This window comes from Macrotis lagotis, chromosome X, assembly GCF_037893015.1.
Source record: "Macrotis lagotis isolate mMagLag1 chromosome X, bilby.v1.9.chrom.fasta, whole genome shotgun sequence".
NCBI lineage: Eukaryota > Metazoa > Chordata > Mammalia > Peramelemorphia > Peramelidae > Macrotis > Macrotis lagotis.
Genome location: NC_133666.1, coordinates 448,553,104 through 448,579,269, shown reverse-complemented (window position 1 = coordinate 448,579,269; position 26,166 = coordinate 448,553,104). Strand labels below are relative to the sequence as shown.

At 35.6% G+C, this 26,166-nt stretch overlaps 1 protein-coding gene across 2 annotated transcripts in view; it reads right to left on the bottom strand.

Moving 5' to 3' along the window:
* Positions 1–10,955: 10,955 nt before the first annotated feature.
* The window catches only part of CHST9 (carbohydrate sulfotransferase 9), a 388,835-nt gene continuing 373,624 nt past the window's right edge, over positions 10,956–26,166 (bottom strand). For both annotated transcript variants that reach the window (XM_074207181.1, XM_074207182.1), the window contains one exon: positions 10,956–12,532. In XM_074207181.1, the coding sequence (XP_074063282.1) occupies positions 11,441–12,532 (1,092 nt within the window). In that variant the 3' untranslated portion in view covers positions 10,956–11,440. The remainder of the gene's footprint in view (positions 12,533–26,166) is intronic.

The window sequence follows — 26,166 nt, the reverse complement described above, 5'->3', positions numbered from 1 at the left end:
TCTTTCTACTCTTTAAATCTGGAGAAGCCTTTCCTTATTAATATCCCTGACCAAAGATTCAGTTAATAAACAAAGTAGAAATAACTACATTCCATAATAGCCCATTTTACTTTTGGATAGCTGTCATTGTTGTGAAATCAGTGCAACTTCTATCCACTGCTCCTAGCTCTTCTTTCTGTTACCAAATAGAAAAATCCAAATCTATTCTCCAGATGTAAATCCTTCAAATATTTGAAGACAGTTATTCTCTCTTTTCTAAGTTCTCTTTTCTTCAGACTTATTCAGTTCTTTCAACAGCTTTTCCTATGGTTTGGTTGTTATTCCCTTTACTGTCTTGGGTACTTGTCCCTGGATATATTTCATATTGCCAGCATCTATCTTTCTTTCTTTCTTTCATCCTTTCTTCCTTTCTTCCTTCCTTCCTTCCTTCCTTCCTTCCTTCCTTCCTTCCTTCCTTCCTTCCTTCCTTCCTTCCTTCCTTCCTTCCTTTCTTTCTTTCTTTCTTTCTTTCTTTCTTTCTTTCTTTCTTTCTTTCTTTCTTTCTTAGACAATAGGGTTAAGTGACTTGCTCAGGGTCACACAGCTAGGCAATTAAGTGTCTGAGCCTAGTTTTGAATTCAGGTCCTCCTGACTCCAGGGTCAGTGCTCTATACACTGTGCCACCTAACTGTCCCAGTCAATAACTTTTTGGTTCCTAGAAATTAACTCAGCATTTTTGAAGTAGGGCAACCAAAACAAACTTAAAGAAGAGTATTGCTGGGGCAGCTAGGTGACGCAGCAGATAGAGCCCCAGCCCTGGAGTCAGGAGTACCTGAGTTCCGGCCTCAGTCACTTAATAATTACCTAACTGTATGGCCTTGGGCAAGCCACTTAATCCCATTTGCCTTGCCAAAAAAAAAAAAAAAAAAAAAAAAGAAGAGTATTGCCTTTCTCATTCTGTACATCATCTTTCTATTAATGAAACCCAGGGTAGTTACATTATTTTAGTTTGTTAGGCCACATTGTTGACTTCTATCAAAAATAAAATCCATCTCACACCTATCATACTGACTAAAATGTTAGGAGAAAATGATAGATGTTGGAATGGAGGGGGAGAGGGGAGTAAGTTCATAATTTAAAATGTAACAAAATTATATGAGGAAAAATAATAAAAAAGAAAACAATCCACTAAAATGTTAAGTTCCTTTTTACATAAATAATTCATTTAGATTTCGCTAAACCCCTGCCACTTTATTCTCCAGAGACTCGCCTTGAATAAACTTGGCTAAGTCCTTTATTACTGACAGTAGGAATGGAACATGGGAAAAAGAAAGACTTCAGAAGTGCAAATCTTCTAATGATATTTCAATACTGGTTTATTCTGGGTTACACTGACTAGCCTGTTCTCTCATTATAGTTGGACCATATATATAGTTGTATATTTACAAAAGAAAACAACTTTGGCATGCCTACCTCTTGACTTTGATCTTATCTGCTTTATTTCTTTTCCTGTCCACATTGATGTTATTTTTTATGTTTTCTTTCTTCTTTTACCAAGTAATGGGAAATAAACTGAAGACATTAGAGGAGCAGACTAAATTTTCTTGAGTGCTGACCATAGAATTCAGAGACTTTAGAAAAGAAAGACAGATTTGGGAAAAGGAAGGAAAATGGTATTTAAAAATGGCATTTTTGAGTCACAGCTTCATATAGAGAAATGAAATGCTCATGATCAGAGATAGAACAGTGCGAATGATTTGTTTGGAGTCTTACAAATTTAATCAAAAAGGCTTTGAATTAAAAGGAAAATAAGAGGAGATGTCATATAGAGTAGATACCATATAGGAAGAAGAATAGCAATTGAGATTTTCAAGAGTTCATAGGAGCTAAAAATCCAAGAAAGGAATAAGTAATAAAATCTCAGTATGTGTGTGTGTGTGTGTGCAGAAATACACAAAATATAGGCAATAGACAAGATAAAGTTACAGATATTAAAAATACAAGGAGAGAAATGTGACTTCAAGAGCCCTGTGCCTGGAAGATGGCTCTGAAAAAATTTATTTTATTCAAAAATGTCAGGTTAGATTAAAAGGGTTAATGGAGTAATACTGTCTAAGATATGAGAAAATGCAAGAACCAAAGAGATGAATATGGTGAAGAATGTATGAATGAAAATCAATGATAGGCAGGGTTAGGGAATGAAGAAAGAAAAGTGATAATATCTTTGGTTTATAATATGAAGTACTTGGAAAGAAAAAGAAAATAGATGAGGAGTACAAGAAACAGGTCAGAAACCTTGGGTAGCTACGTGGCACAGTGGATAGAGCACCAGCCCTGGAGTCAGGAGTACCTGAGTTCAAATCTGGCCTCAGACACTTATTAATTACCTAGCTGTGTGGCTTGGACAAACCACTTAACCCTATTTGCCTTGCCAAAAAAAAAAAAAAGAAACAGGTCAGAAACCTGGCACAGAAGCAAGACAGAGTAGTAACAGGGGAATTTAAATCACTTGGATGTCTGCTGGAGCTCTCTATCAAAAGAAGAGTAGCTAATTGGTTGGCTACTTTTGACTCAACAATGGTTATTTTAGAAGATGGGTTAACTAATAAGGGGAACTACTCTGGATTTTATTCATAACAACAAGGAGGATCTGTTTTGTGGGAGTACAAAGGAAGGGAATCTTAGGGTGTGGAAGTGACCCTTTCATCTTAGAATTTGTGAGGAGAGGGAAAGAATAATCTAGAATTTGGAAAAGTAGAGAAAGGATAAGCAAGATAACTAGATAAAATGGTATAGGGGAAGTCAGCTCAGGACAAGATGGCAAAGATGGAATTTCTGAGGCCATTATTATGATGAGAAGGAAGGGTTGTTTAAAGAGACTGATGTGGATGCACAGGGAACTCACCAACCAATTTATTTATTTATTTATTTATTTATTTGTTTGTTTATTTGTTTATTTATTTATTTATTCATTCATTCATTCATTCATTCATTTATTTATTTATTTATTTAGGTTTTTGCAAGGCAATGGGGTTAAGTGGCTTGCCCAAGGCCACACAGCTAGGTAATTATTAAGTGTCTGAGGCCAGATTTGAACCCAGGTACTCCTGACTCCAGGGCCGGTGCTCTATCCACTGCGCCACCTAGCCGCCCCCTCACCAACCAATTTAAATTTTTAAAAGACAAGCATAGAAGATGAGAGGGAGGATGAATATAAATCTGTGTAGCTCTCATCTATATGAATTATGGCAGGAATACAACATTAAAAATTAGTTGACTCTAGAAAAAAAGTCAAGGATAAAAATATTTTTAATGATATAGTGGAGGGGGCAGCTAGGTGGCGCAGTGGATAGAGCACCAGTCCTGGAGTCAGGAGTACCTGGGTTCAAATCTGGCCTCAGACACTTAATAATTACCTAGCTGTGTGGCCTTGGGCAAGCCACTTAACCCCATTTGCCTTGGGAAAAAAACCTAAAAAAGAAATACAAAGTTGATAATGGAGAATGAAGAGACCAAGAATTGTTCAACTCACTTTGCATTGGTTTTCTTTTTGAAGGATAGTAATCTTTGAGATATAAAGAACAGGACAAAAATTCTTAGTAGGAAATTGATAAACAAGTGCAGTAGTAATAAGATTATAGTTCTTATGGACAGATGTAAAATCTTCCACTTGGGTTCCAAATAGCTACTTCACAGATAGCTATGAGGTAAGTCCAGACAACAGTTCTACTAAAAAAAAGATCTCAGAGTTTTTAGTAGAATGCAAATAATCTGAGTCAACATGGATTTGATTGTACAAAGGAAAAACAAACAAATAAGCCCCAATGTAATATTATATTACATTAGGAGAGTTCAAGAGTCTAAGACTAGGGCAGTGATAGTATCATTTTAGTTGCACCGATGTGACCATCTTTGGAGAACTATGTTTACTTCCAGGAAATTTAGGAAGACCATTGATAAGTCTGACACTGCCCAGAGGATGACAAACAAGATAATGAAAGTCTTCATTTTTATGACACTGGAATTTAGCATTTGTAAGTTTTAGAAATATTTATCCTGTAAGAGAGAAAAAATGGTGGAATAGGAGGACATGATAGCTATGGTCAACTATTAGGAAGAAGGATTGTATTTATTCTGTTTGGTTTCACAGACAGAAGTAGAATGCAAAGAGGAAAATTTAGGCTTTATATTGGGGAAAGTTTGCTGACAATAAGAACTATTGAGGAGTAGAATGAATTTTCTCATTTTCCCTTATCCATCTTGTTTTCTCTGCTTACTTGAGATCTTTAGACAAAGACATGATGACAACTTGATGACTATGTTGTAGAGGGCATTATTTTTCATGCATGATTTGAACTAGCTGGCCTTTCTTAGGCCTCTCTCAACTCTGAAAAGCTGAGATTTTTAGTGTCTAGTCTCAAACCATATCAAGAGTGGTGGATATAGTTTCTAAAAGGTTGTCGTTGGCTACCTTTGTATCAAAGAGTTCTAGAGTATTCTTTTTTCATTTCTCATTATTAGCCATTTTATTTTGGTTTTTGTTTTGCAAACAGCAAGTTGGGGGAAAAAGAAGCAGAATCCACTTCCCTCTAAAACTTTAACTAATTTTCAATCTGCAGGGAGATGAGGTCAAATTGGTTTCAAATGGGCTAGTATTTTCTGATGTAAATACAAATGTGAGTGCTTGGCTAAATCTTTTCTCATGCTAAATATGTTTTTCTACTGAATGAACTCTCATATAAATCTTTAAGATTATTCTCTGGAAAAAAAAAAGCCTTTGTAATACCAATTAAGTTTATAACTTTTTCCCTGTGGATGATGGTTAGAAAAACTTGATTTATGACTTAATTCTCTTCCACACTGATCATATTTGTGGGTTTCTCATGTGTAGATTCTTGTGTGAATAGTGAAGTAGACTTTCTGAATGGACCCTTGGCCATACATTTATTGAGTCTCTTTCCTGCATGGATAAGCACACTTAATCATGGATGACCAAGAATGGATAGCTAGTAAAATTCCAAATGCCCTATAATGAATCACTGTCAGTCCCTTTTTCCCCTACCTATTTTGAATTTAGAATAAAGGATGATTTTATATTCAGAGGGTCTATAATATACCACGCTTTGCGAGTGACTGGGAGAGGTGCAAAAACATCAGGTGAAGTAGACAAATTGAAAATAATCAGAGGAAGATGGTGCTAAAGACAGGGATTTCAAAGAGAAGAAAGCTGAAAATAGTATAGTTGATCCTACCATAAAGATAATAGTTGGTTGAAATAGTCTTAATTCCTTACCAACTCTGGCTAGAATATCAGTATTATTTCAGCTACTCTATAAATGTTTCATGCATGTGGAAGATTTTAGGCAAAGAATTTGAAAGGATCAAGAAATAATTCTTACTCTGGGAACTAGAAAAATAGACTGTTTACTAATTCAAGCTTCTGCTTGATACTGAGGAAGAGAAGTTGGGATTTGGAATCAGACAGAAGACCTGGCTTTAAATCTAGCTTCTAATGATTCCTATATGTTTGACTTCAAGTCACTTCCCCTTGAACTGGGGTTCCTTATTAGCAAAACAGGGTGGGGGTAGGTTAAACCATATGACTTTTGAGGCCCCTTACAACTCTATATCTGTAATCCTATAATTCAGTAAGGGATTTTTACATTGTTACTAGAGATGTTTAATTATCTTTTTCTTCTTTAAAACTCAGAAATAATGTATAACATCTACTGATCAAACTCTCTTCAGTTATGACTGACCATAATAGGCTACCCAAAAAGACTTGTATTCATTGTGATATATGAAAGATAAATTATTGGAAATAGAGTTTGGACCCATCACATTTTAGGAATGATATATAGGCCACATGGTGCTCTGAAATCTTTGAGACAACTAAGAAACTAGAATAATGTTGTATGGGTAAAGTTACTATTGATAATTTTTGGAGAAATATGGAGAATTCCCACAGGATGAAAAGTCAAGCAGTTTATGCCTTTTATTGATGAAAGTACTCTATCTTTTCATGCTCCCCTGCTCCAGAATCCTAGATTCTTCAAAGATTCAAAGCCTTCCCTTTAGCTAAGACCTCTAAATGTGTAGGAGATACCTACTCACTTGTTGCTTTTCAGCTCCTCATTTGTTATAGATTAATTATTCACATAGCATAAAGTGTTTTTCCCCCATGTCTCCAGAATTACAAAGGCTTCTCTAGAAGCCCCTTGGCATTGGAGAGGACTCGAGAGCTATTTTACAATGAACAGCTTATAAGGCATTGCATTGCATTGCTTTTGGGTCTCAGTCTTCCAGCCATGTTATTAATTATACATATACATGAAAAAAACAGAAAGTAGAATAACTTTTGTTATCTGTTTTTGTATCACTTTGTGGCAGATTCCTGGCAGTGCAGTCACTGATGTATACTCCTGCACTATGTAACTGTTTAAATGACTATGATTTTGAGCTTAATTGTCACCTTGTTACATTAACACTAATTTCAAACGGGAATCACTGTTTGATGGAGTCTGCCCAGTTAGCTGCTTCTATCTATAAACACAAATAGGTTCCTTGGGGCTTAATTAGAGGACATACAATTGCACCTAAAGCATGGGAATGTTTTAATGGGAACACTGGACATCTGGAATCTGAGTCCAGTTTGGGTAAACTCATCTTAGGAGACTAAATGGATGCCATTATAAACATTTAGAAGAGCAATAATGGTTTAGTGCTAGGTGTTTGTACACAAATGGAAATAAGTGAAAGAAATGTAGTTTAGTCACATTTCAAACAGAGGAATTCAAATAGAACAAATGATTGCATTTCAAATCACAAAGAATCCTGAAAAATGATTAATCTGCCTTAATGGAAGAAGGTAACTCTGAAAAGAAACAGCAGATAAATAAAAAGTTGAATGAAAGTAACATTTTCATAGGACAATGAAAAGAAGGCTTGTGGAATTCCCTACCACAGGATGTCAGCGTCAGACAATGTATGTGGATTTTGAGAAAAGAATAAACCTCACTTATGACAAAAGGAATACCTGTGATTATATAGGGTTGGATGAGTTACAATAGAATCCCAGACTTTGTAGCATTCATGACTAAATGAAAAGGTCAGGAAGAGGTCAAGTACAGTAGTACGCACAGAACTCTGCCTGACAGAAAGAATTATGGGTGATTTTTCATCCTTTGAGGATTTCTGTAAAGGCTACTGTTAGAAGTTATACACTGATTTTCTATTTTTTTTAAGGGAAGCTTGCTAGGAAGATAAACTAAAGGGTTGATTTTTATGTTTAATGGAGAAAAACATTGTGTGGCATGACATTGCTTAATACTCTGTTTATCTACCTGTTTATCTTTTCATTAATCCATCCATCCATTCATCCATCCATCCATTTCTTCCTCTCTCCCTCCAACCTCCATCATCTGTTTAGCAGCCTTTAGTGTCAGAAGACCTGGGTTCAAGTCCCACTTCTTACATAAACCACAGACAAGTCATTTAACTCAACATCCCAGGAAACTGTCTAAGATTATTAACTATAGAGTAATTTTGATCTATCTTGGCATGAAGAGTTTTCTCACTGGGACTTACCTATGTCAATGAAATAATAGACCCAGCTTAAAAAAAGAAAGGGAAAATACCTCTGAAATGCACTGTTGTGGTATTCATTTAACTCTGAAGTTTTTGTTGATTATTAAGCTCTGCCATAGGTCCAGAAATAAACTGCATTTCTGCATCCAAGAGGCTTACCACAAGACCACTGGTCACCAGGTAACTCCTAAAAACTGACCACCAAGTCAATCATTGTTAAAATTTGCAATGGTGAAAAGAATATTCATGGAAATTTTGAAATAGGGAAAGACAAAAGATACTCATTCTTTTAGGAAACAATTTGACTAATGGTCGTAATCCCTTGTAGCCAATCCATTCAAAACCAGACTTGGATTGCTTAAAAGATTTAGCATTTCACACACACACACACACACACACACACACATTCTTAAATATTTCAGACTTCATGGATCTGTAATTTCTTCCCTTTGTGTGCCCCCATCTACACTGGTATAGATGCAAACTCCTCTACTCCTTAGTAGAAAGTTTAATGAGTTGCCATATCAAAAGAAAATCATCATTTGGTGCCAACCCTCTGATCATAAGCCTCTTTGAATTTAATGAATAAATGAAAAAGCATTTTATTGCTTACTATGTGCAAAATAGAAAAGTAAGACAGTTGGTTTTCAAGGAGCTCTAATTTTAATGGGGTAGAGAATACATAGGGGAGATTTTAACTTCTAGTCAGATTGAAAGGTACCATGATACTTAGAGTCAACAAAACACACCTCTTTTAAAAATATATCCACTAATAAAATCATATCAGTAGTTAATGTTGAATTATCTAACAGTGCCATGGCCTTTGGCAGCAAGAACTTTCCTTTACAAGTCTCCAGTAGCTGTGGTGATAGACCTGTAGCTGCAATCCCAGGGACGCATCTCCATAGGGCATTGCTTCCGAGCATTCTGGTTGATTGATGGCTCTGAGCTGGAAACATTGCTATTCCCAAGGCTTTTGGGTTCAGGGCCCTGGGCTACCTCAATCAGGTTCTGAGATCTCTAGACCTCTGAATGCTTACTGCTTTGGCTAGACTAGCTTGCCTGCTTTGTGTGGGATAGTAAGTAGGGATTGCTTGCCCCTTTTCCATAGAAGTTGCTTCCCAGAATGATGGTTTTGAGGGTTGGGCAATTGTTTGGCAGGGTTTTGCTGGTAGTGATGAAGAAGATGAGTCCCTTTTGAACAATGATTTCTCCTCTCAATGATGGCTGTGGAGGCTGGGCTAGAAACAGGTTAGTAGTTTGGGAAAAACAGCTATTCCAAAGACTTTTGTATTCAAAGTCCTTGACTGTCTCCTTTGGGTCTGAGAGAATATGCTAGTCAAGGAGCTGGTGGTAGTTTGACTGGACTGGCCAAATAAATTAGGATAGTTCCTGAATGAAAATGCATCTCTACTTTTGGGCCTATATCCGTACTTGTTTTTTCTCCTGCTTTTAGAATTTAGGATTAGATATTTAGGACTGCAAATTATCTTGGTGTTTACTTAGTCTAACATCTTTATCCAATATCAGGTAACTATGACCCAGAGAAGTTATTAACTGGTCAAAGGTCACAAGCATAGTGACTGACCTGAGATTTGAACTCAGGTCTTTTGATATGCAGTTCAACTTACTTTTTAATGATGTGGTGTTAGAAGAAGACTCTAGCACAGAATGAATAGCATCTCTATACATATTGATGCTTGTAAAACTAGCAGGAAAAGGAGGGGAATGAGGACAATGGATTAGGAGTGAAATGACCTGGATTCAAATCCCAGTTCTCTACTTAATTTTTCTGAGCAATGATTCTTTTTCTGTAAAATGAGGAGGCTATATTCTACCACCAAGCTGGAAATAAATGATCTTATGATCCTATAAATGACAATTCCCATTTCTCTAAAGTTCTACTCATCATTTATGGGATAGGATGAGATGGGACCAAATGCTTCAATTCAAATCTTAGAAAGTTGCCTAAGACCCCAAGAGGTTAAGTGGCTCTAAAACAGAGGGACAAAAGTTGTTTGTGACAGAAGTGAGATTTTAATCTAGGACTTTCTAAGCACAAGGCCAATACTCCATCTACTATGTTATCATATATCTAAACACTGGTAAAGAACAGCAAAGTTTTACATAAATGCAGGTACTAAAACATGAAGAGTATTCATTGTTTAGCATGGAGTGAGGATAAATGGGATGATAAAAGACAGTAAAAAGGGTAATACATTAATTACTTAAGTACATGCAGCCTCTTGTAATTCAAACTGACTTTTCCCTTAGGAGATGAAGATGGGCAAGGGCAGAGTGTGTGTGTGTGTGTGTGTGTGTGTGAAGTAAATGAATAATAAGCAATTCCTGAATATTCAGACAAATCCAGTATGGGGTAACTATTTTGGTCTATTAATACTGAAATATCAACTCCTTCTCTTGGAAAGAAGTTATTGAAAATTTACTGATTGAATGAAAAAATTAGTTTGTGTGTATGTCTGTGGAGGCAGGAAAGCATTTGAACAGTGTTTGAATAAATACAGTATGAGCTCTTTTAACCTGATAAAACCCCAACAAATAAAATTGCTTTCCCTATAGAAAATATTTTCTCATTTAGGTGCCATATATGGCAGCAAAAAAAGTTATAAAATGTATTAAAATCTTTCATACGGGCACCACATGGTCTTATTTTTCCAAAGTCTTTGATTTCATATACTGCAAACAATGACTTTGTTAGTATAGAATATTTAAACTTGAAAAGAAAATATGTTAATTTGTTTATTCATAAGCCTATTAAAAACTTTTCTAGCGGCACTCATGATGTTTACTCTCTAGAATATAACCTATCTTTGAAGTGGTGTATTAGTTTAAAAAAAAGTCATTCCCAAGCTGAATAATTAGACACTGAAAATGAAAGCTATTCTTGGAACACATTCCTCATATAAATCTGGGCACATGATGCTTTGATTCAGATACTAGACTTACAAGGCTCTGTTATTGTTGGAGCCCTACATTTAGAGTGGCAACTCTTGTTTTTGATGATTATTCCATCCTGAAACAATTCCCCCGCCCCGCCCAATTAAACCAGAATTAGGAGCACATTTACATCTAAGGAGGCTTAAACATCTCAACAGCAGGCTTCAAAAATGGAGACCTTTAGTGGTGGTGTTCATTTTGTCTCTACTTAGTAAGCTCAAAAGAAAACAGAACCAATTCCCTTAAGTTTTTTTTTTTTTGAAGAGGAAGGTTGTTTTTGTTACTTTGATCTTAGCAGGTTGTGCATTTTTTATTGACTGCTAAATATACAAAGACATAGTCTCATCTGGTTTTCCTGCTACATTCTCATATTATATATATATATATATATATATATATATATATATTCTGATCTAAATTAAAACGCTTAGGCACAAAATATCATTTCAAAATTGATTTATCATTGCAATTGGTATGAAAGCTTTGAGTGAGTTACAAAACTGTCCAGTGGTTTTATTAAATATACCACAGACAATAAAAAATGAATCCATGCACTTTAGACAATGGATCCTAGAAACCAACAAAAATCCATGCTAGTTTAGATGCTTTTGAATTACAAGTGTGCTGTTTTAGCTAATGCAACAGCTGGTTATGTTATTGCTTCCACAGTATAATCCATAATGCAAAAGTAGCTCTTTTCCAGACATTTTCATGCTCTTCAAGTTGTTTACATATCTCCTTTATGTGATTTTCCTATAATTTTGTGCCAATTGGTGTCATGTTATTTGACAAAATTTCCATTCAGTCAAGACAACTGCATTCATTCCATTTCTTCAATACAGAGAACTAAGGGGAAAGTATAGTTACTTATCTGAGTACATTATCATTAGCAAGGAACAAGGTTAATGGACACCACCTATGCAAATGGTGTTGTATAATTAAACATCATATAGTCTAGGTAATAAAAATCATAGATCAATTGTTTCTCCATATTGGACAAGTCCTTCAAATACTGTCTTACAACATCTGCGTTGGTCCTTTCATCAGAGGAGTGCCTGTCCTTAAAGTTGGGAAATTTTAGCCCTCTTGGAGCACCAACCAGCTGTAAGAAGTAATTGGCATCTTCTTCCAAAGTTTCAAATTTCCCTACGAAATCATATGTGATCAAACAAGGATAGCAGAGTTTACTGACCCTTTCCCAGTGAATGTCCATTCCTACTGGGCGGTGGGAATCCAGCAAATAGTGGATAAACTCTTTGAATTTTACACCAGAACCATTGTTAATTTTATCTTCACATGCATTAGGTCGATATTTCTTAATAATTGCCTTTCCAAATACTGGATGGTAATAACTATTTGGATGTTCAAACTTATCTCTAAAAGCAGACACTAATCTTTCCATGGGATCACGAACAAAAACAGCTTTGGTATAAGTATTTAAACGAGTATAGATCCCTTTCAAATCAAAGCTATCTAGCTTCTTCAAATGTTTTCCATAGTGCACAGCATTATGGGTGATATTGTAGGTGGAAGAGGCTAGACCATTCAGCACCATAAGAATTCTTTTCCAATTAGAACAACCAGCCTTAGGTACTTCACAATAGAGGATTTTGTGTCTATCTTCCACATAGATTCTGGATACCATATGAAAAAGATGGGATTGGGCATGGTTCCCACCTCTATATTTCTTACAAAAATCCTGAAGAAAAGTTCTCCTTTTTTCTTGTGCTTCATCAGTTTTCTTCCATTTATCACCTCTGATTAAACTTTTGTTCAAAGGGCGAGTGTCCAGTGGCCAAGTTAACTGGTTAAACTTCTTGAAAAGGGACTTGGTTACTTGATGTTGTTCATACAATTTGTCACTTGGTGAGCCTATTGTCTCTGTCTCACTTGAAGCTTGAGCATCTCGTAAGTGACTGACTTCACTCAGGGACTCAGAGAATGTCTTAGTAATAATAAAACTCTCATTGTTTTGCTTCAACTCCTGTAGAACCTGGAACTTGGAATCCTGTTAAAACACAAAATGAGAAATTATTAAAATATGAGCATGAATGTGACACTCTATTTACAATGCACTGGACAAATTTGTTTCAAAACCCACTGTGGACAACAGTTAGCAAAATAGCTTGGAATTTCATGCATTGTCTCTATTAAATTATTAGGAAACAAATATCTACTCATAACTTTGATGGTCATTTTACAAATAATTCTCTCTCTTTAGAACTCCAGCCCTATTCCAACTGCCTACTGGGTATCTTTATTTTTATTATTCCATTAGCACCCCAAATTCAACATGTCCAAAACTGAGTTAGATTTGTAAACTTTTTGAATGAATGTTACATCTTTGCACACCTATAGTATTAAACTAAGTATACAGAAGGAACCCCCAAAATAATTGTTGAACAACTGAATTTCCTGAGATAGCAGATCAGGCCATACAATTATAAGATAAAAGGAAACAAGTTAAGAACCATTTAATGATGAATGAGAGAATAATGCAGAACATCAAAAGAATGTATTGTAGTCATGCAGTACAGCAAGAAAATCTACCTTAAGAATATACTGAGTAGTTCTGGGTGAGTGGTTTCCCCTGGGGTGGTAATCTGCACCAAGTTTAACTGGGAGGGCCATGAATTGTATTGAACTTACACTAACATTCATATGTACACAATTCCCATAAATACTGTGAAACAAACTCATAATCACATGTACATGTATTAATCCTCTGCTTTTCTCTAGTGTGTCCTGATTCCTTGTGATGAAAAATAATTCTATGTTGATCAAAAAACATTTGAGAACAACTGCTCAGGACTAGCTTGAAATCTTTCTTGGAAGAGTTTTCACTTCCCTCCTCCATCACTTATTCTGAGCCATATAATTTGTATAGGACCAGGTTTATAATGTTTCTGTTCTACTAGAGAGGCAGCATGGGGTAGTGAATAGAGAGCTGATTTGGAGCCAGGAGGATCTGGATTCAAGTCTCACCTCTGAAATATGTGGGCTGTGTGAATTTGGAGATCATTTATCCTCTAAGTGAATCTGGTAACTCTTTAACACTATAATTTTACTGAGAAGGTTGCAACCTCCTTTGGCAGAGAGAATTTTCTCATATAGGGGTTCTTTTTAACAGTCCTGTTGTCCTGCAAAAGTATTCCATAACAATTAATGAATGATCTTAATTGTTTTGTTATTACCTTAGAATTTTGTTTCTCTCTGAGTTGCAAGAATTCTCAAGGTAATTGAGGATTCAGGCTAGAATTCAAAGATCTTTTCTGAGTCACCATTGACACAGAAGTACTAGATTTGTCTGATAATTTTAAAAATATGGAAATAGAACAAATTGAACCTTCAGGGATTCTAAGATGTGCTGGGGAAGTGCTGGGAGTAGGAGACTTAATCCAAATGATATCCCTCAAGATGCCCACCAAAGTGTTTAGGATCAATAACAAAAGAAATATAATACTGAATCTGGAAAGAAGCCTTCAAGAAAGAAGGCTGGAAAGAACCCTGAATATATATAGCTTTGTAGACATGCCCTAAGTAATCATGACCCTAAGTCCTGAGGACTTTTGAATATCCAGGACTAGTCAGGTTTCCAGATCCCAGCTTAGAGTTTCTCTTTTCTGAAGGTCACACACATCATCTATGAGGGAAGATGCATTGACTTTGTGTTACAAAGCAAAACAACCAAATTGTTTTTGTATAATGTAAATACTGGTCAGTATGTCTAGATTTTCTTTTGCATCTATATCTCTGTCTACAAACGTGCTGATATTGTCATTTTAGAATATCTTCTAGAATGAAGAGAGTCAGTTTCTGTAACATTATACTGAGTTATGGATTGACTATATTTTGAATAATACTTATGTACTGAGCATTCACTGTGATAAGCCCTATGATAAGACACAGAGGTTAGGATATAGTCCTCCTGGGGAGTTTATATCCTAGTAAGGGAGAATGACACTCATAGAAAAACCTACAATACAAAATGATACTTAAAAGTTTATTTGAGAGGAGCAAACCAAATACTCTTCCAGGTCCAAACATTTCTTGAGAAATAGGATGAAGGAAGTCTTCATGAAGGATATAACTTTGAAACATGTCCTGAAAGGATATGTAAGATAGGAATAGAACATAGTCCATGATTTCATTGATATAGGGAACTCCTGGATGAGTAAACTTGCTGTACCAATGCTGGTCAGCAACTTTTTCTGCAACTTATCACACAGCCAACATGTTTCAAAGGCAAGTCTTGAGCATTGCTTCATATGCCTTAAATGAAGAGGCAAACTTCAAACTGGTAGAAATGTTGGTAAGGTGAGGTATGGCAGAGGAGGGGAAGAACAGTATAAGATTAAAGAATAATATGAAAAAGGTGGAGGAACATTGAGAAATCTGTGGTAGAAGAAAATGGTAAATACTCTAGCCAGACTCTAGCTTAGGACCCATGGAAGGGAAGGTTAGGGAAGTGAAAGAAAGAAAAAAAATTAAGATGAGAGAATAATAAAGATATTGGGAATTTAGAGTAAAGTGGTTTTTACCTACTCACAAGCTCTCATTCTTAGCACACTCTAAGACAATTCCAATTTAGCACTCTTTATCGAATGAGACTATTTGTACATGTTGGTTCAACGTGCTGATTTGTATGGCTTTTCTCTTGGATGTGAGGAATTAAGCTGTGATTTTACAATTATTCTTTTCATTCTGAAGTTAATTCCCTTATGGTTTTTTCCCCTTGCAGTCAAAATGTTTGTTGTTCTCTAAGAAGCTTAAAATATGAAGGCTGGGGATGTAACTGAATGTGGAAAAAAAATCAATGGAAAGTTTCTGTTTAGTGTAGTGTTGTTACTCTGGATTGGCAAGACCATCAGAGACCGAAAACAAATAGAGAATCACTATATCTGGACAAATAAGTCCTTTCTTCAAGGAGTTCAATATATTTTATAGATTTATCATTACAAATTCCCTCTAAGTTATATCGAAGAGGCAAAGCCATTCTTCTGCTTTCTCATTTACAGATGGCAACATTATGGCATAGACAGGTGAAATAACTTACTCAAGTAAATTTCCTCTCAGTAAGTCAATGATGAAATTAGGACTACAGTTCACTTCTCCCAAATTCAAGTCCTACATATTTAATTCAGTAGACCACATCCTTTACACTACCCCCTCCCAGTCCCAATGCATTATTTATGAGCAGCTGCAGCATGTTAACACGAAATTCCTTCAACTTTAAGTTTTTATGGGAAGCATTTCTTGATTCCTTAATGCTAAAGCCTTCTGTCTATTGATTATCCCCAGTTTATTCTATATTATATCTTGTTTGCACATAGCTGTTTTCATAGGGTCTCTCCCATTAGATTGTCAACTCGATGAAAGCTGCCTTTCTTTGTATCCTCAGTGCTTGGAGATAGTAAATGCTCGATAAAGGCAAATTGACTGAATTATGTGATAAGAACTGATTCCATGAGGCATCCAATAATCCTCAACTCGAAATGCTAAGATTTCCATTGGGTTAGGGCTAAGGGTTCTATAGTACTCTTTGTGAGTCAAGGATTTAATATTATCTTATGTTACCCAAACCCATTTCACAAGCACTCTCTTGATCCATGCTTAAAATAAAACAAGAACAACTCCAAAATAAAACAAACTTTGACTACAAAGCTAGGTAAGATATATAAGCCATTAATGCACTATGTAGGCTCATTATTCTGAAACCAGTGCTGGGATTCCATTGGTTAGTTGAATCATTAAATAGGAGAAAGATAGCTTATACCTTTAGTATATGGGTAATAAATGAAAAAAAAATGTCTTCAGAAGGATGGCTATTTCTCATTTTCCTGGTAAAAGTGCTTATTTAGTGTCTGTCTTTTTGAAGGTACTGTGTTAAGCACTATTGTAAATCAATTAGACAGACACAGTCCTTTTTATGTGCAGTACTTCCCTTTTATTATGTGTACATTTTATTTCCTGAAAGGGGCTGAAAAAAAGGACATTTGTGTGAGTTATTCAGAGAAAATCAGCTTGAAGGGGAAGAGGACAGGTCTAAGAGGACCTGAGAAAAAAGCAACCCCTTTGAGGTATAAGTACTTATGTAGAAGTGCATTGTTTCTCAGGAGCTAATTCACATATAACTTTTAAAAAAAATTAAGATTGATATTTATTGCTCAGAAACTGTATCAAAGAAATGTTTGGATGCCATGAAAAATGCATGTTAATTATCTGATTCACATCTGATTGAAATAGACTTTAGATTTCTCAACCTAAGATAGAAGTATATGAAAAGACCCTACTGTAAGGTGGAGAGAATGAAGCTGCAGGAGTCAGAATGGAAGCTTCAGGATGAGAAGATGGGGAATTACAAGGTAGAAGCTTATACTAAAAGCCAGAAGACACAATAACTCATACACCTGATAAGATAATGGAATTGAGAAGTCAACAGAAGCAAAGAAACAGAGCAGAGCAAGAAGATAATAATAATGGTTGCTTTGAATTAAGTTCTACAGTTGGTTTGGTGAGCTGATCTGATTGAAGAAAAGCTTTGGAATTTTGATTGGAGAAAGCAGAAGTTGCTACTATTTGAAAAACTATGTAGGAAAAAATTGACATGCTCTATCTAGTACCATGTATTATTTGAGAGAACTTAGAGGATTTCTAACATTTCTTTCTATTACCTACTATTCAAGAAGGAAATCCCCTTAAATCTCTTAGAGAAGACCTGAAGAGCTCTGCAGAGCCTTGTCTTAAGGAAATAGATTTTCATTGTAATAACGTAATGTCCTGGCAAAGAGAACAGTCCTGAGAAGTTGTGCAGATCCCAGACTTAAGTCTCCTATTTGCCAATGAGTTAAATTCTGTTTCAACATTCCAAAAGTAGCAGAGAAGTGTCTTTATTCAGTAAGAGACTAGGTCTTAAAAGATGAACATTCCTAGCCGGAAAGTGGTCTGTGGTACATTTGATAGACTGATCTCTATAGAGACCAAAGACATCAAAGCTTGCAGTTGTGAGATGGTCCAGACACATGGGTTTCCCTACCATTGTATCTCATTGCGAGGTTGATGTAGGTTTATATCCACTCTTCTCCACAGATACTGTGTACATTTGTGGGAGAGTGTGACCTAGGCTTATTGGGAGAGGGTTATGTTATGATTATTATTTTTTCTTCTATTAGTAAATATTTCATGATTAATATATAGAATGTAGGTATACATTACTTTTTTAAAAGCCTCCCCTATTGTTTAGTACAAAATAGTCTCACATGGATCTTACTTCTTATTTAAATTGTTTATCTGTTTTTATGCCATTTTCAGCCCCTCTGGATCTTCATAATCTTAATAACACTGCATTTCATTTAATACTGGCTGCTATAATTTGGTCACTCAAGGGTGTCTTTATTCCAGGTGAATGAACTAAGCTGACTTCTTGAAGAAGTTAATCCTCTATCTCTTCTGAATATCTAAAACTAATTCAGTTAAGCAACAACAGCAAACTACCATGCATACTGAAGAGTGAGATAGGTTTCTTCATCATAAACTAAAATTATTCAGGTTTCAGATTAAAAAACCATTTTTATAAATGAAATGAGCATTTTCACTTTGTGTTAGCAAAACAGTAAGTTGAACTTACTATTAAATAAGATGTCCCTCCCAACTTGTGTTACTGGGTTTCTGATTATTCCCCAGTGAACCCTCAGAATCAGCTTTTGTTGTTTTCGTTGTTCAGCCATTTTTCAGTTGTGTCGGATTCTCTGTGACCTCATATAGAATTTTCTTGGTAAAGATTTGCCCATTCCTTTTCTAATTCACTTTAGAAATGAGAAAACTGGGGTAAGCAGGGTGAAGTGAGTTGCTCAGGGTTGCACAATTAGTAAGTATCTGAGACTAGATTTAGATTCAGGAAGATGAGTCTTTCTGACTCTAGATCTAGCATTCTATCCATTGCACCACCTAGTTGCCTGAGTATCATTTTTTACTTAGCTTCATTTTTAAAGCTCCCTAATCTAGTCAACTAATCCTTTTGAATTTTTCTTAAGTTTTTTGTACTCGATCTTAAGTACTTGATCCTTTTCCATTTTCAGTGGCATCACCCTAGACTAGACCATTATCACTTCCTGCCTATGCAATCTTCACATTCTATTCACTAAAAGAATATATCTTTCTGAAATATCACTTTTATAATGATACTCTTTATGCATATATCCTGAAGTGGTTTGCCATTTTTCTTCTCCAGTTCATTTTACAAATAAAGAAAGTGAGGCAAAAGGGTGATGTGACAAGCTCAGGTCATACAGTCAGAAAGTATCTGAAGCTGGATTTAAACTTAAATTTTCTAGTATGAAGATTTGGTACTTTATCTACTATGATACCTAGTAAATGGGACTTTACAGTTCTGGGGGGAAAATGCCCTAAAAGCTTCCCTTGATTTTTTTAATCAAGTGCCATGGCCTCATTTCTTTCCTCTCCTTCACTACTAAGCTCCTTGAAAAGCTGACTATTGGGGCAGCTAGGTGGCGCAGTGTATAGAGCACCGGCCCTGGAGTCAGGAGTACCTGAGTTCAAATCTGACCTCAGACACATAATAATTACCTAGCTGTGTGGCCCTTGGGAAAGCCACTTAACCCCATTGCCTAGCAAAAACTAAAAACTAAAAAAAAAAAAAAGCTGACTTGCTATGTCTCTATTTCCTCACTATTCACTATTTACTTCCTTTTTAATCATTTGCATATACACTATATTAGTTAGCCTCTACACAGTCTTTTAAAGTTTGTAAATATTTTTACAAATATCTAATTTCATCCTCACAATGCCTGTCAGGTGATAGTGTCATCTCCATTTTATCGACTATGTAGCATGTTGTAGTTGGTAGGAGCATTTGATGTGAAATCCGAGAACTTGAATTTGAAAACTGGTTCTCTCATTGCCATCTATAATCCTAAACAACCTCCTTGGGCTTCATTTTACTCATTTGTAAAATGTGGAGGTGGGATCAAATCATCTTTAAGGTCCAATCCAGCTCAGAAACAATCACCCTATGTATCTCCCCAAATATCTATCCATAGTGGTCTGACAACAAAAAGGAGTTTAATAAAAACTTATTGTATATGTTATATTCTAAAAGAAATTATTCTGCATGGCTGTCAAAACTTTATCTATCTAATCTCATTTCTATTAGTCAGTAGTACACTCTAATCATGTTGGTCTTTTCAAGTCCTATCAAAATAGTGCTTATTTCTGCCTTTTTTTGCATTTCCCCACTTTTACCCCCATTAAAGATACCTTTCCTCATCAATTCAGATCACATCCATTATTCAAAGTATAGCTAAAAATCTCTTCCATGAAACTCTGCCAAGCTTTTGCTGATCTTTTCTAGAACCTTGGCAACTCTTATAGTCTGTATTAGACCAGTTGGTTGGTAGCCAAACTCTGTTTTACATTTCAAATCATTGCCGTTTATATTTGGTTTTTGTCTTTCCAATTAGAGTGCAAGATCTTAGAAGGCAGGAATTATGTGACAAAGTTCTTAAACACCTTGTAGGCACTTGCTGATTGTTTAAAAGAGTCAATTTAATGAACTTACTCCTTCAGCGTTCGAATAATATGATGTAAAGTGATTACTAGCCTTTCTTCATTAAGATGAAAATCAATGTGCAATATATTAATTTTATCCAAGATAACCAGATGAGGCTTTATTGTAATCTCTTTCTCTTTTGCTGAGATAATTTCACTTGTTTTTGAGTTTATGAGGCCATAAGTGGTTCCCATCTGTTGATGAACATATTTCTAAGAGCCATTTAGTCTCAAGTACGGAATACTTGGGGGTAGGTTAAATTATAACTTTTATATTAAGTGCCATATTAGTAAGAGAACAAGAATTGGAAGCATGTGTTCAGTTTCAGTCTTTCATTTTCAAGGCTTAAGTCAGGCAAAGAATTAATTTCATTTGTTTACAAAGTGGATTATGCCTAACAAAATCTATTTTGTTTATAGTAACATTTTAGTCAATCCATTGTTTCAGAAAATAAGAACAATCTGATTGGTTAATTATTCAATATAGTAAATTACATTATTCCACATCCACAAAACATTGGCCTAATTTAATTAGCAAATAATAGCATGATGAAAATATTCCTTTTTACAACATTTTTAAAGCTAGGCACATTCCAGTGATGGAACAGTGAAGAATCTTGTTTATTTCATTGTCTTTTGATGGTAGACCACAGGATGTAACACAGCACTTCTATAGCTATTGAACTGTGTCCACATAAAGAACAATAGAAATGAGGCAGGTTTCATTGGGATCTTATGCTAGAACACAGAATTTTCTCCTTTTGTTTATGGCTACATTAAATTTTCTTTCCCAGAAATACATATCCTGACATAGTGTGGATAAAAGTACAGTGTTAAATGAAATTTATTTTTCATTCAAATTTGATACAGAAAAATCATCATTGTCTCTACTTTTCCTATGGAAAGATAATTAACTAGGGATTTTATTGTATTTAAACTAATTGAACAAATCAAGTACTTACCATGTACAGAGCACTGTTAGGAGTGACAAAGAGGAGAAAAAGATAAATAAGATAGAGTTATGTGCCTTTATAAAACTTACAAACTAATGGGTGAATGAATAAAACAATTTTCAAATAACCATTAGCAATGGCCCACAAGAAGGGTATGATATGCTAAAAGAGGGGGGTACAGAAAAGGTAGCTATCAAATCTGATTTACAGAATCATAAATAACAGATAAATTTGAGATGAGTCTTGAAGAATGGTAAGATTTTGAAAGAGAGATAAAAGGGAATAAGCAAAGACTTTGAAGCAAGCATGTGTGTTTAGTCAACAGTGAGCAGTCTAATTCGGTTGGAATGTAGAGTTCATATGGAGAGTGGAGAGAGTTCAGGCTAGGAAGTAGCTTGATATCATACTGTGAAGGATCTTGCATGCTAGGATGAAGAATTTAGAATTAATTTGGTAGATAACGTGGTACCCATTAAATGTTTTTGATCAAGGTAGTGACATAAGTGACAGGACTGAGACTTTGGGAAATTCACAATTTTATACACACACACACACGCACACACACACACACACACACACACACACACACAGATATACATAATATTTTTTCCCCTCAGTCACTACTGGGATCTTGACAAAGTTGATCTGATCTTTTTAAGTTTAATTTTTTAAGGATCAATGGTCTCATTGGTGTGGGTGCTCTCTTCACCAAGAACTCTCTACTCCTTTGTTTAAGTGGTCATAAATTGCTTTGACTGAAAAAAAAATCATTACCAAGTGACCACTTTTCTGGTGATGAGTATATATGAAGTGTGCAAAGGTGCCTGCTGGCTGTGTATTCAAAGCCTTTCTGGTTTGGTTGTTGTGTCAGGCAAGGTGGGGTAGTTAGACAAAGATAGGAAAAATAGGATAGAAAATCATCTGAGAAGGAGGAAGAAGTTGTATTTAGAATCCTAGGAATCTTAAAGCTGAAGGGGCTTTAGATATCATATAACCTGTCTTTTATTTTATAATTTTTTATAGAAATTACTCTACATGTTTGTGTATACATGCTCAAGTACATGCTCAAGAATTTAAAATCATTTCAAAAAGTGAATAAGTGGAAAATCCTTGGAACCTCAGCTATGATCACTTTCTTTTCCCAAAGAGGAAGTAACTATAAAGATGGTAGTCTCTCCTGTGTGCTGAAAATTTTCACTAGACTTCAGATGAGAAAGTGAAAAAAAGTTAAAAACTAGAATTGAAACGGTAACCTTAACTTTCTGATATATCACAAAACATCTGAATAAACATTCATGGTTTTTCCTTCTGGTATTCTAAAAAACTATTCATAAAAACCCATCTGCCAGGTCTTTACAGTTGGTTATAATAGATTTATTGAAAATATATATGCAATGTAAAGCTTACAGGCTACTGATTTTCCATACTGAAAGATTTATCATCTAGATGAAGAAAAAATGGTGGTTAATATTACTGTATACCATGAATGAATTGGTTAATCTCAAAAAGAGTGTACATATAAATCTAATCAACTCTATTAAGTTGCTAATTATCCAGCAAGTCACTTTTTCTTTCTTTTCCCTCCCATTAGCTACTTCTTATTCATTTCCCTGATCATTAGTATCCTCATTTTGGGGTAAACTGAAGAAAGAACTTAAAGTCTATTAGTTTTGCAGGTCAGTTCAGTTCGGTTGAAAAGGTTGAAACCATTGATCCATACCTACAAATCTTATTAACTGCTGTCCAGCTCAATCAGCAAGAGCCCCCTAAGTACAGGATAACCCAATATTTCCTTAGGGAAACCTTCACTTATATGTTTAGTTCAAAAGCTAAGGTCAGAATAGGTATTCGAATCCTCATGTCATTATCCAGATGGTAGTCTAAATTATGACTCTGAAGATGACTATTTATAATGAGGAATTTATTTACATATTTACATATCTGCTTTGCTTTTATATTTGTTTATATTAACTTTCTTATTTGTCTAAGAAGACCTGAGTATTTCAGATATGATGATGATCAAGGTCAATTCTCAATTAAGATCTTATTCTGTAAAATAAAGGGAGTGATGGAGTTACATGATATCAAGTCCCTTCAGCTTTAAGATTCTGGAATTCTAAGTATATATCTTCTTCCTTCTCTTCAGATATTCTTGACCCTCTTTATCTTCCATTTATCTATCTGTCCTACCTTATCTGAGCTGGGAATGAAGAGTTCTTATCTTCCTTCTGCACAAGAAAGGATTTTAACCTTTGGAACAGTGACTTCATCCAAGGATTGAGGGTATTTTTTTTTAACAGTGCTTAAACTGAGATATTGAACTATGATTCTAGTACCTGACTGGTCCTCCTTCCCATGGAACAATCTTTGCTTAAACCACAAGCTTGAAATCTTAAAGCTAAAGAAATCTTGATACTCTAAAACACAGTATTTGATCACTTTTGCTAATCATATTCTCCCTTTTCTATCTTCATCTCTTCCTTTTCATTTTGTCTTCTCCCCAAATCTGTGATATCCATCATTAGTATGATGCTGATGATTTCAACTCCTCCCTAATTCATAGTCTGGATCACATAATTAGCATGCAGCAGAATCAGGAATTGAACTCAAAGTTTCATTAAAGGGAGTCACACAGGGGGTCACACAGACAGGAAGTGTCTCAGGCTACATATAAACTCAAATCTTCCTGACTTCAGATTGAGCCCTCATAACTTCCCACCTAGCAAGGAGTTGGACTATAGTGGGAAAAGAATAGACTATGTGACTTTGAACAAGAGGAAAACTTGTTTTTCTTATTTGTAGAGTGGAACTCCCTGCCCAGATCTGTACATATAGTTATTATAATCTGCAGGTTTGGTATTGTGGAAGTTTTTGTCGGGGCAAGTAGGTGGAACAGTGGATAGAGTGCCAGGCTTGAAGCTAGGAAGACCTGAGTTCAAATGCAGCCTTAGACATATGCTATGTGATCCTAGTCTCTTAACCCTGTTTGCCTCAGTTTCCTTATCTATAAAATGGCTTGGAGGAGGAAACGTCAAACCTTTTTAGTCTTTGCCAAGAAGATCCCAAATACAGTCACAAAGAGTTGGATATGACTGAAATGACTGAATGGAAAGAATTTTTATAGGTTTTTATAAAGAAAATAACTGGGTTTAGTGGAAAGAGCATTGGATTTGATGGCAAGATGCTTGAATTCAAATCCTAGTTTTGTTAATTTCTTGGTTGCTTCTAAACAAATTACTTAGAATTTTTAGGTTTCAGTTTCCCTATCTTCCATGTTTGACCAGATGATAACTTCCAGCTTCAATTTATTTTCCTAGAAATTGTTAGTCATAATTCAGGGCTGTGATTGAATATTTTTTAAAAAAACCAAACCATATATAAATTGAAAAAATCCAAATCCTGGATGTTTGCTATTATGTAGAAAAACTTCAGGCAATGCTGCTAACTAGTAACTATGTTAACTGTAGCCATTCATCTTGGGGTCCAAGACTTAACCAATTCTTAAAACGATCCCTATCAACCTTCTACACTTTGTCCCATGTATACCTAAAGATAGTTTGGTGGTACAAGTAGAACTGGGCTTGAAGTCAGAAGGAAGGCCTGAGTTCAAATGTTACCTCAGGTACTAACTAGTAATGTGATCCTCTATCTGCTGCTTCAGTTTCTTTAACTGTGAAATGGGAATAAGAATAGCATCCCAGTGTTATTGTAAGGATTAAATGAGATATTATTTGTAAATCACCCTTCACACAGTACCTAACATCTATTATATACTTAATGAATGTCTTTTGCAGAGGCAGGGACATTCAGAGAGGTTTCAGCTTTCTGGATTTTCTATTATTAAGGCTTTCTTTATAGAGATTTCACATTGACATTCCAGTCCATCACTGGCTCCTAAGAGCTCCCTGGTGTGGAACTGTCTGACCTTTATTATGGATAGCCTTTCATTAGTTAATTACTTCATTGCTAACCCCCATTATTTGTGTCACTGTGGCTTGAACCTATCTACTTTACTATCCTGCATTTTCAAAAGAAAAGGACCTCTAAGTAGGATAGATTTTTAAAATGTGCAACTTCCAATTCTAGAAGAGAACCTTTAAAGGGGATGAAAGGGATGGGATCTTTCCCTGACCTATTAGTGCTGATTTCAAATGGAAAGATGTCTATAAGTCAAAACCACCTTCTTGGGTCAGGTTATTTCGATAATAATAGATCAAGGTAATGCAATCCCATGTTAAAATTAGAAGTTCTAAAGTTCACTGCAGACTGGCAAGCAAGTTTGCTTACCAGCTCCCAGTGGCAGAAGGCGAGATTCCACGGCCATCCATACAGTGAGAATACAGATTCACAGCATTCACTTCCTAGCCTTGGCTGAAGCCCCAAGTTTCACTCAGTGAGGCAGGTGGGATTGTAACTTCTGGGAAAAGTCAAGGTCGCAATATCAGGACTCAGATGCCTTGTCCTTCCCCTGGCTACTAGATGTTTCTGGGGTGGGGAGCTTTAGTGTTTGGCCTTGGAGAATGGTTTCTGTTTATGGTTTAGAATAAGACTTATCTTTCAATTATAAATTCACCTGCTTCTCAACTTTTTGTAGGAAAACCAAGGAGAACTAATGAAATCATAGGCCAGATTTTTCTAGGATGTGGGCTGCCCACTTCTTTTTGTAATGATTTAATACTTTCTGGGTATCAGGATGTCATTAGTTCATTTGGGCAATAATTAATTGTTATGTTTGAGCCCTATTTGTACCTGATCTATGGAAGAACATTCCATGCTCCTACTGGTCCAATCAGCCACCATCAGACCCATTGCAACTTGACTCTAACATAGTGATGTCACTTTGGTCTTCCTCAAGAACAAAGGACAACTATCAATCACGTTTGTGTGACTTGGAAGGATGGATGACACTTCAGAAGTCCTTTGACATACACATATATCCACATATGCATCCATATAATGCATATTATTAGAAGGTACTAATACAATCCACTCTACAAATAAAAAAAAAACCAAGTTTTCCTCTTGTTCAAAGTCACATAGTCTATTCTTTTCCCACTATACCCCAGCTCCTTGCTAGGTGGGAAGGGATGAGGGCTCGATCTGAAGTTGGGAAGATTTGAGT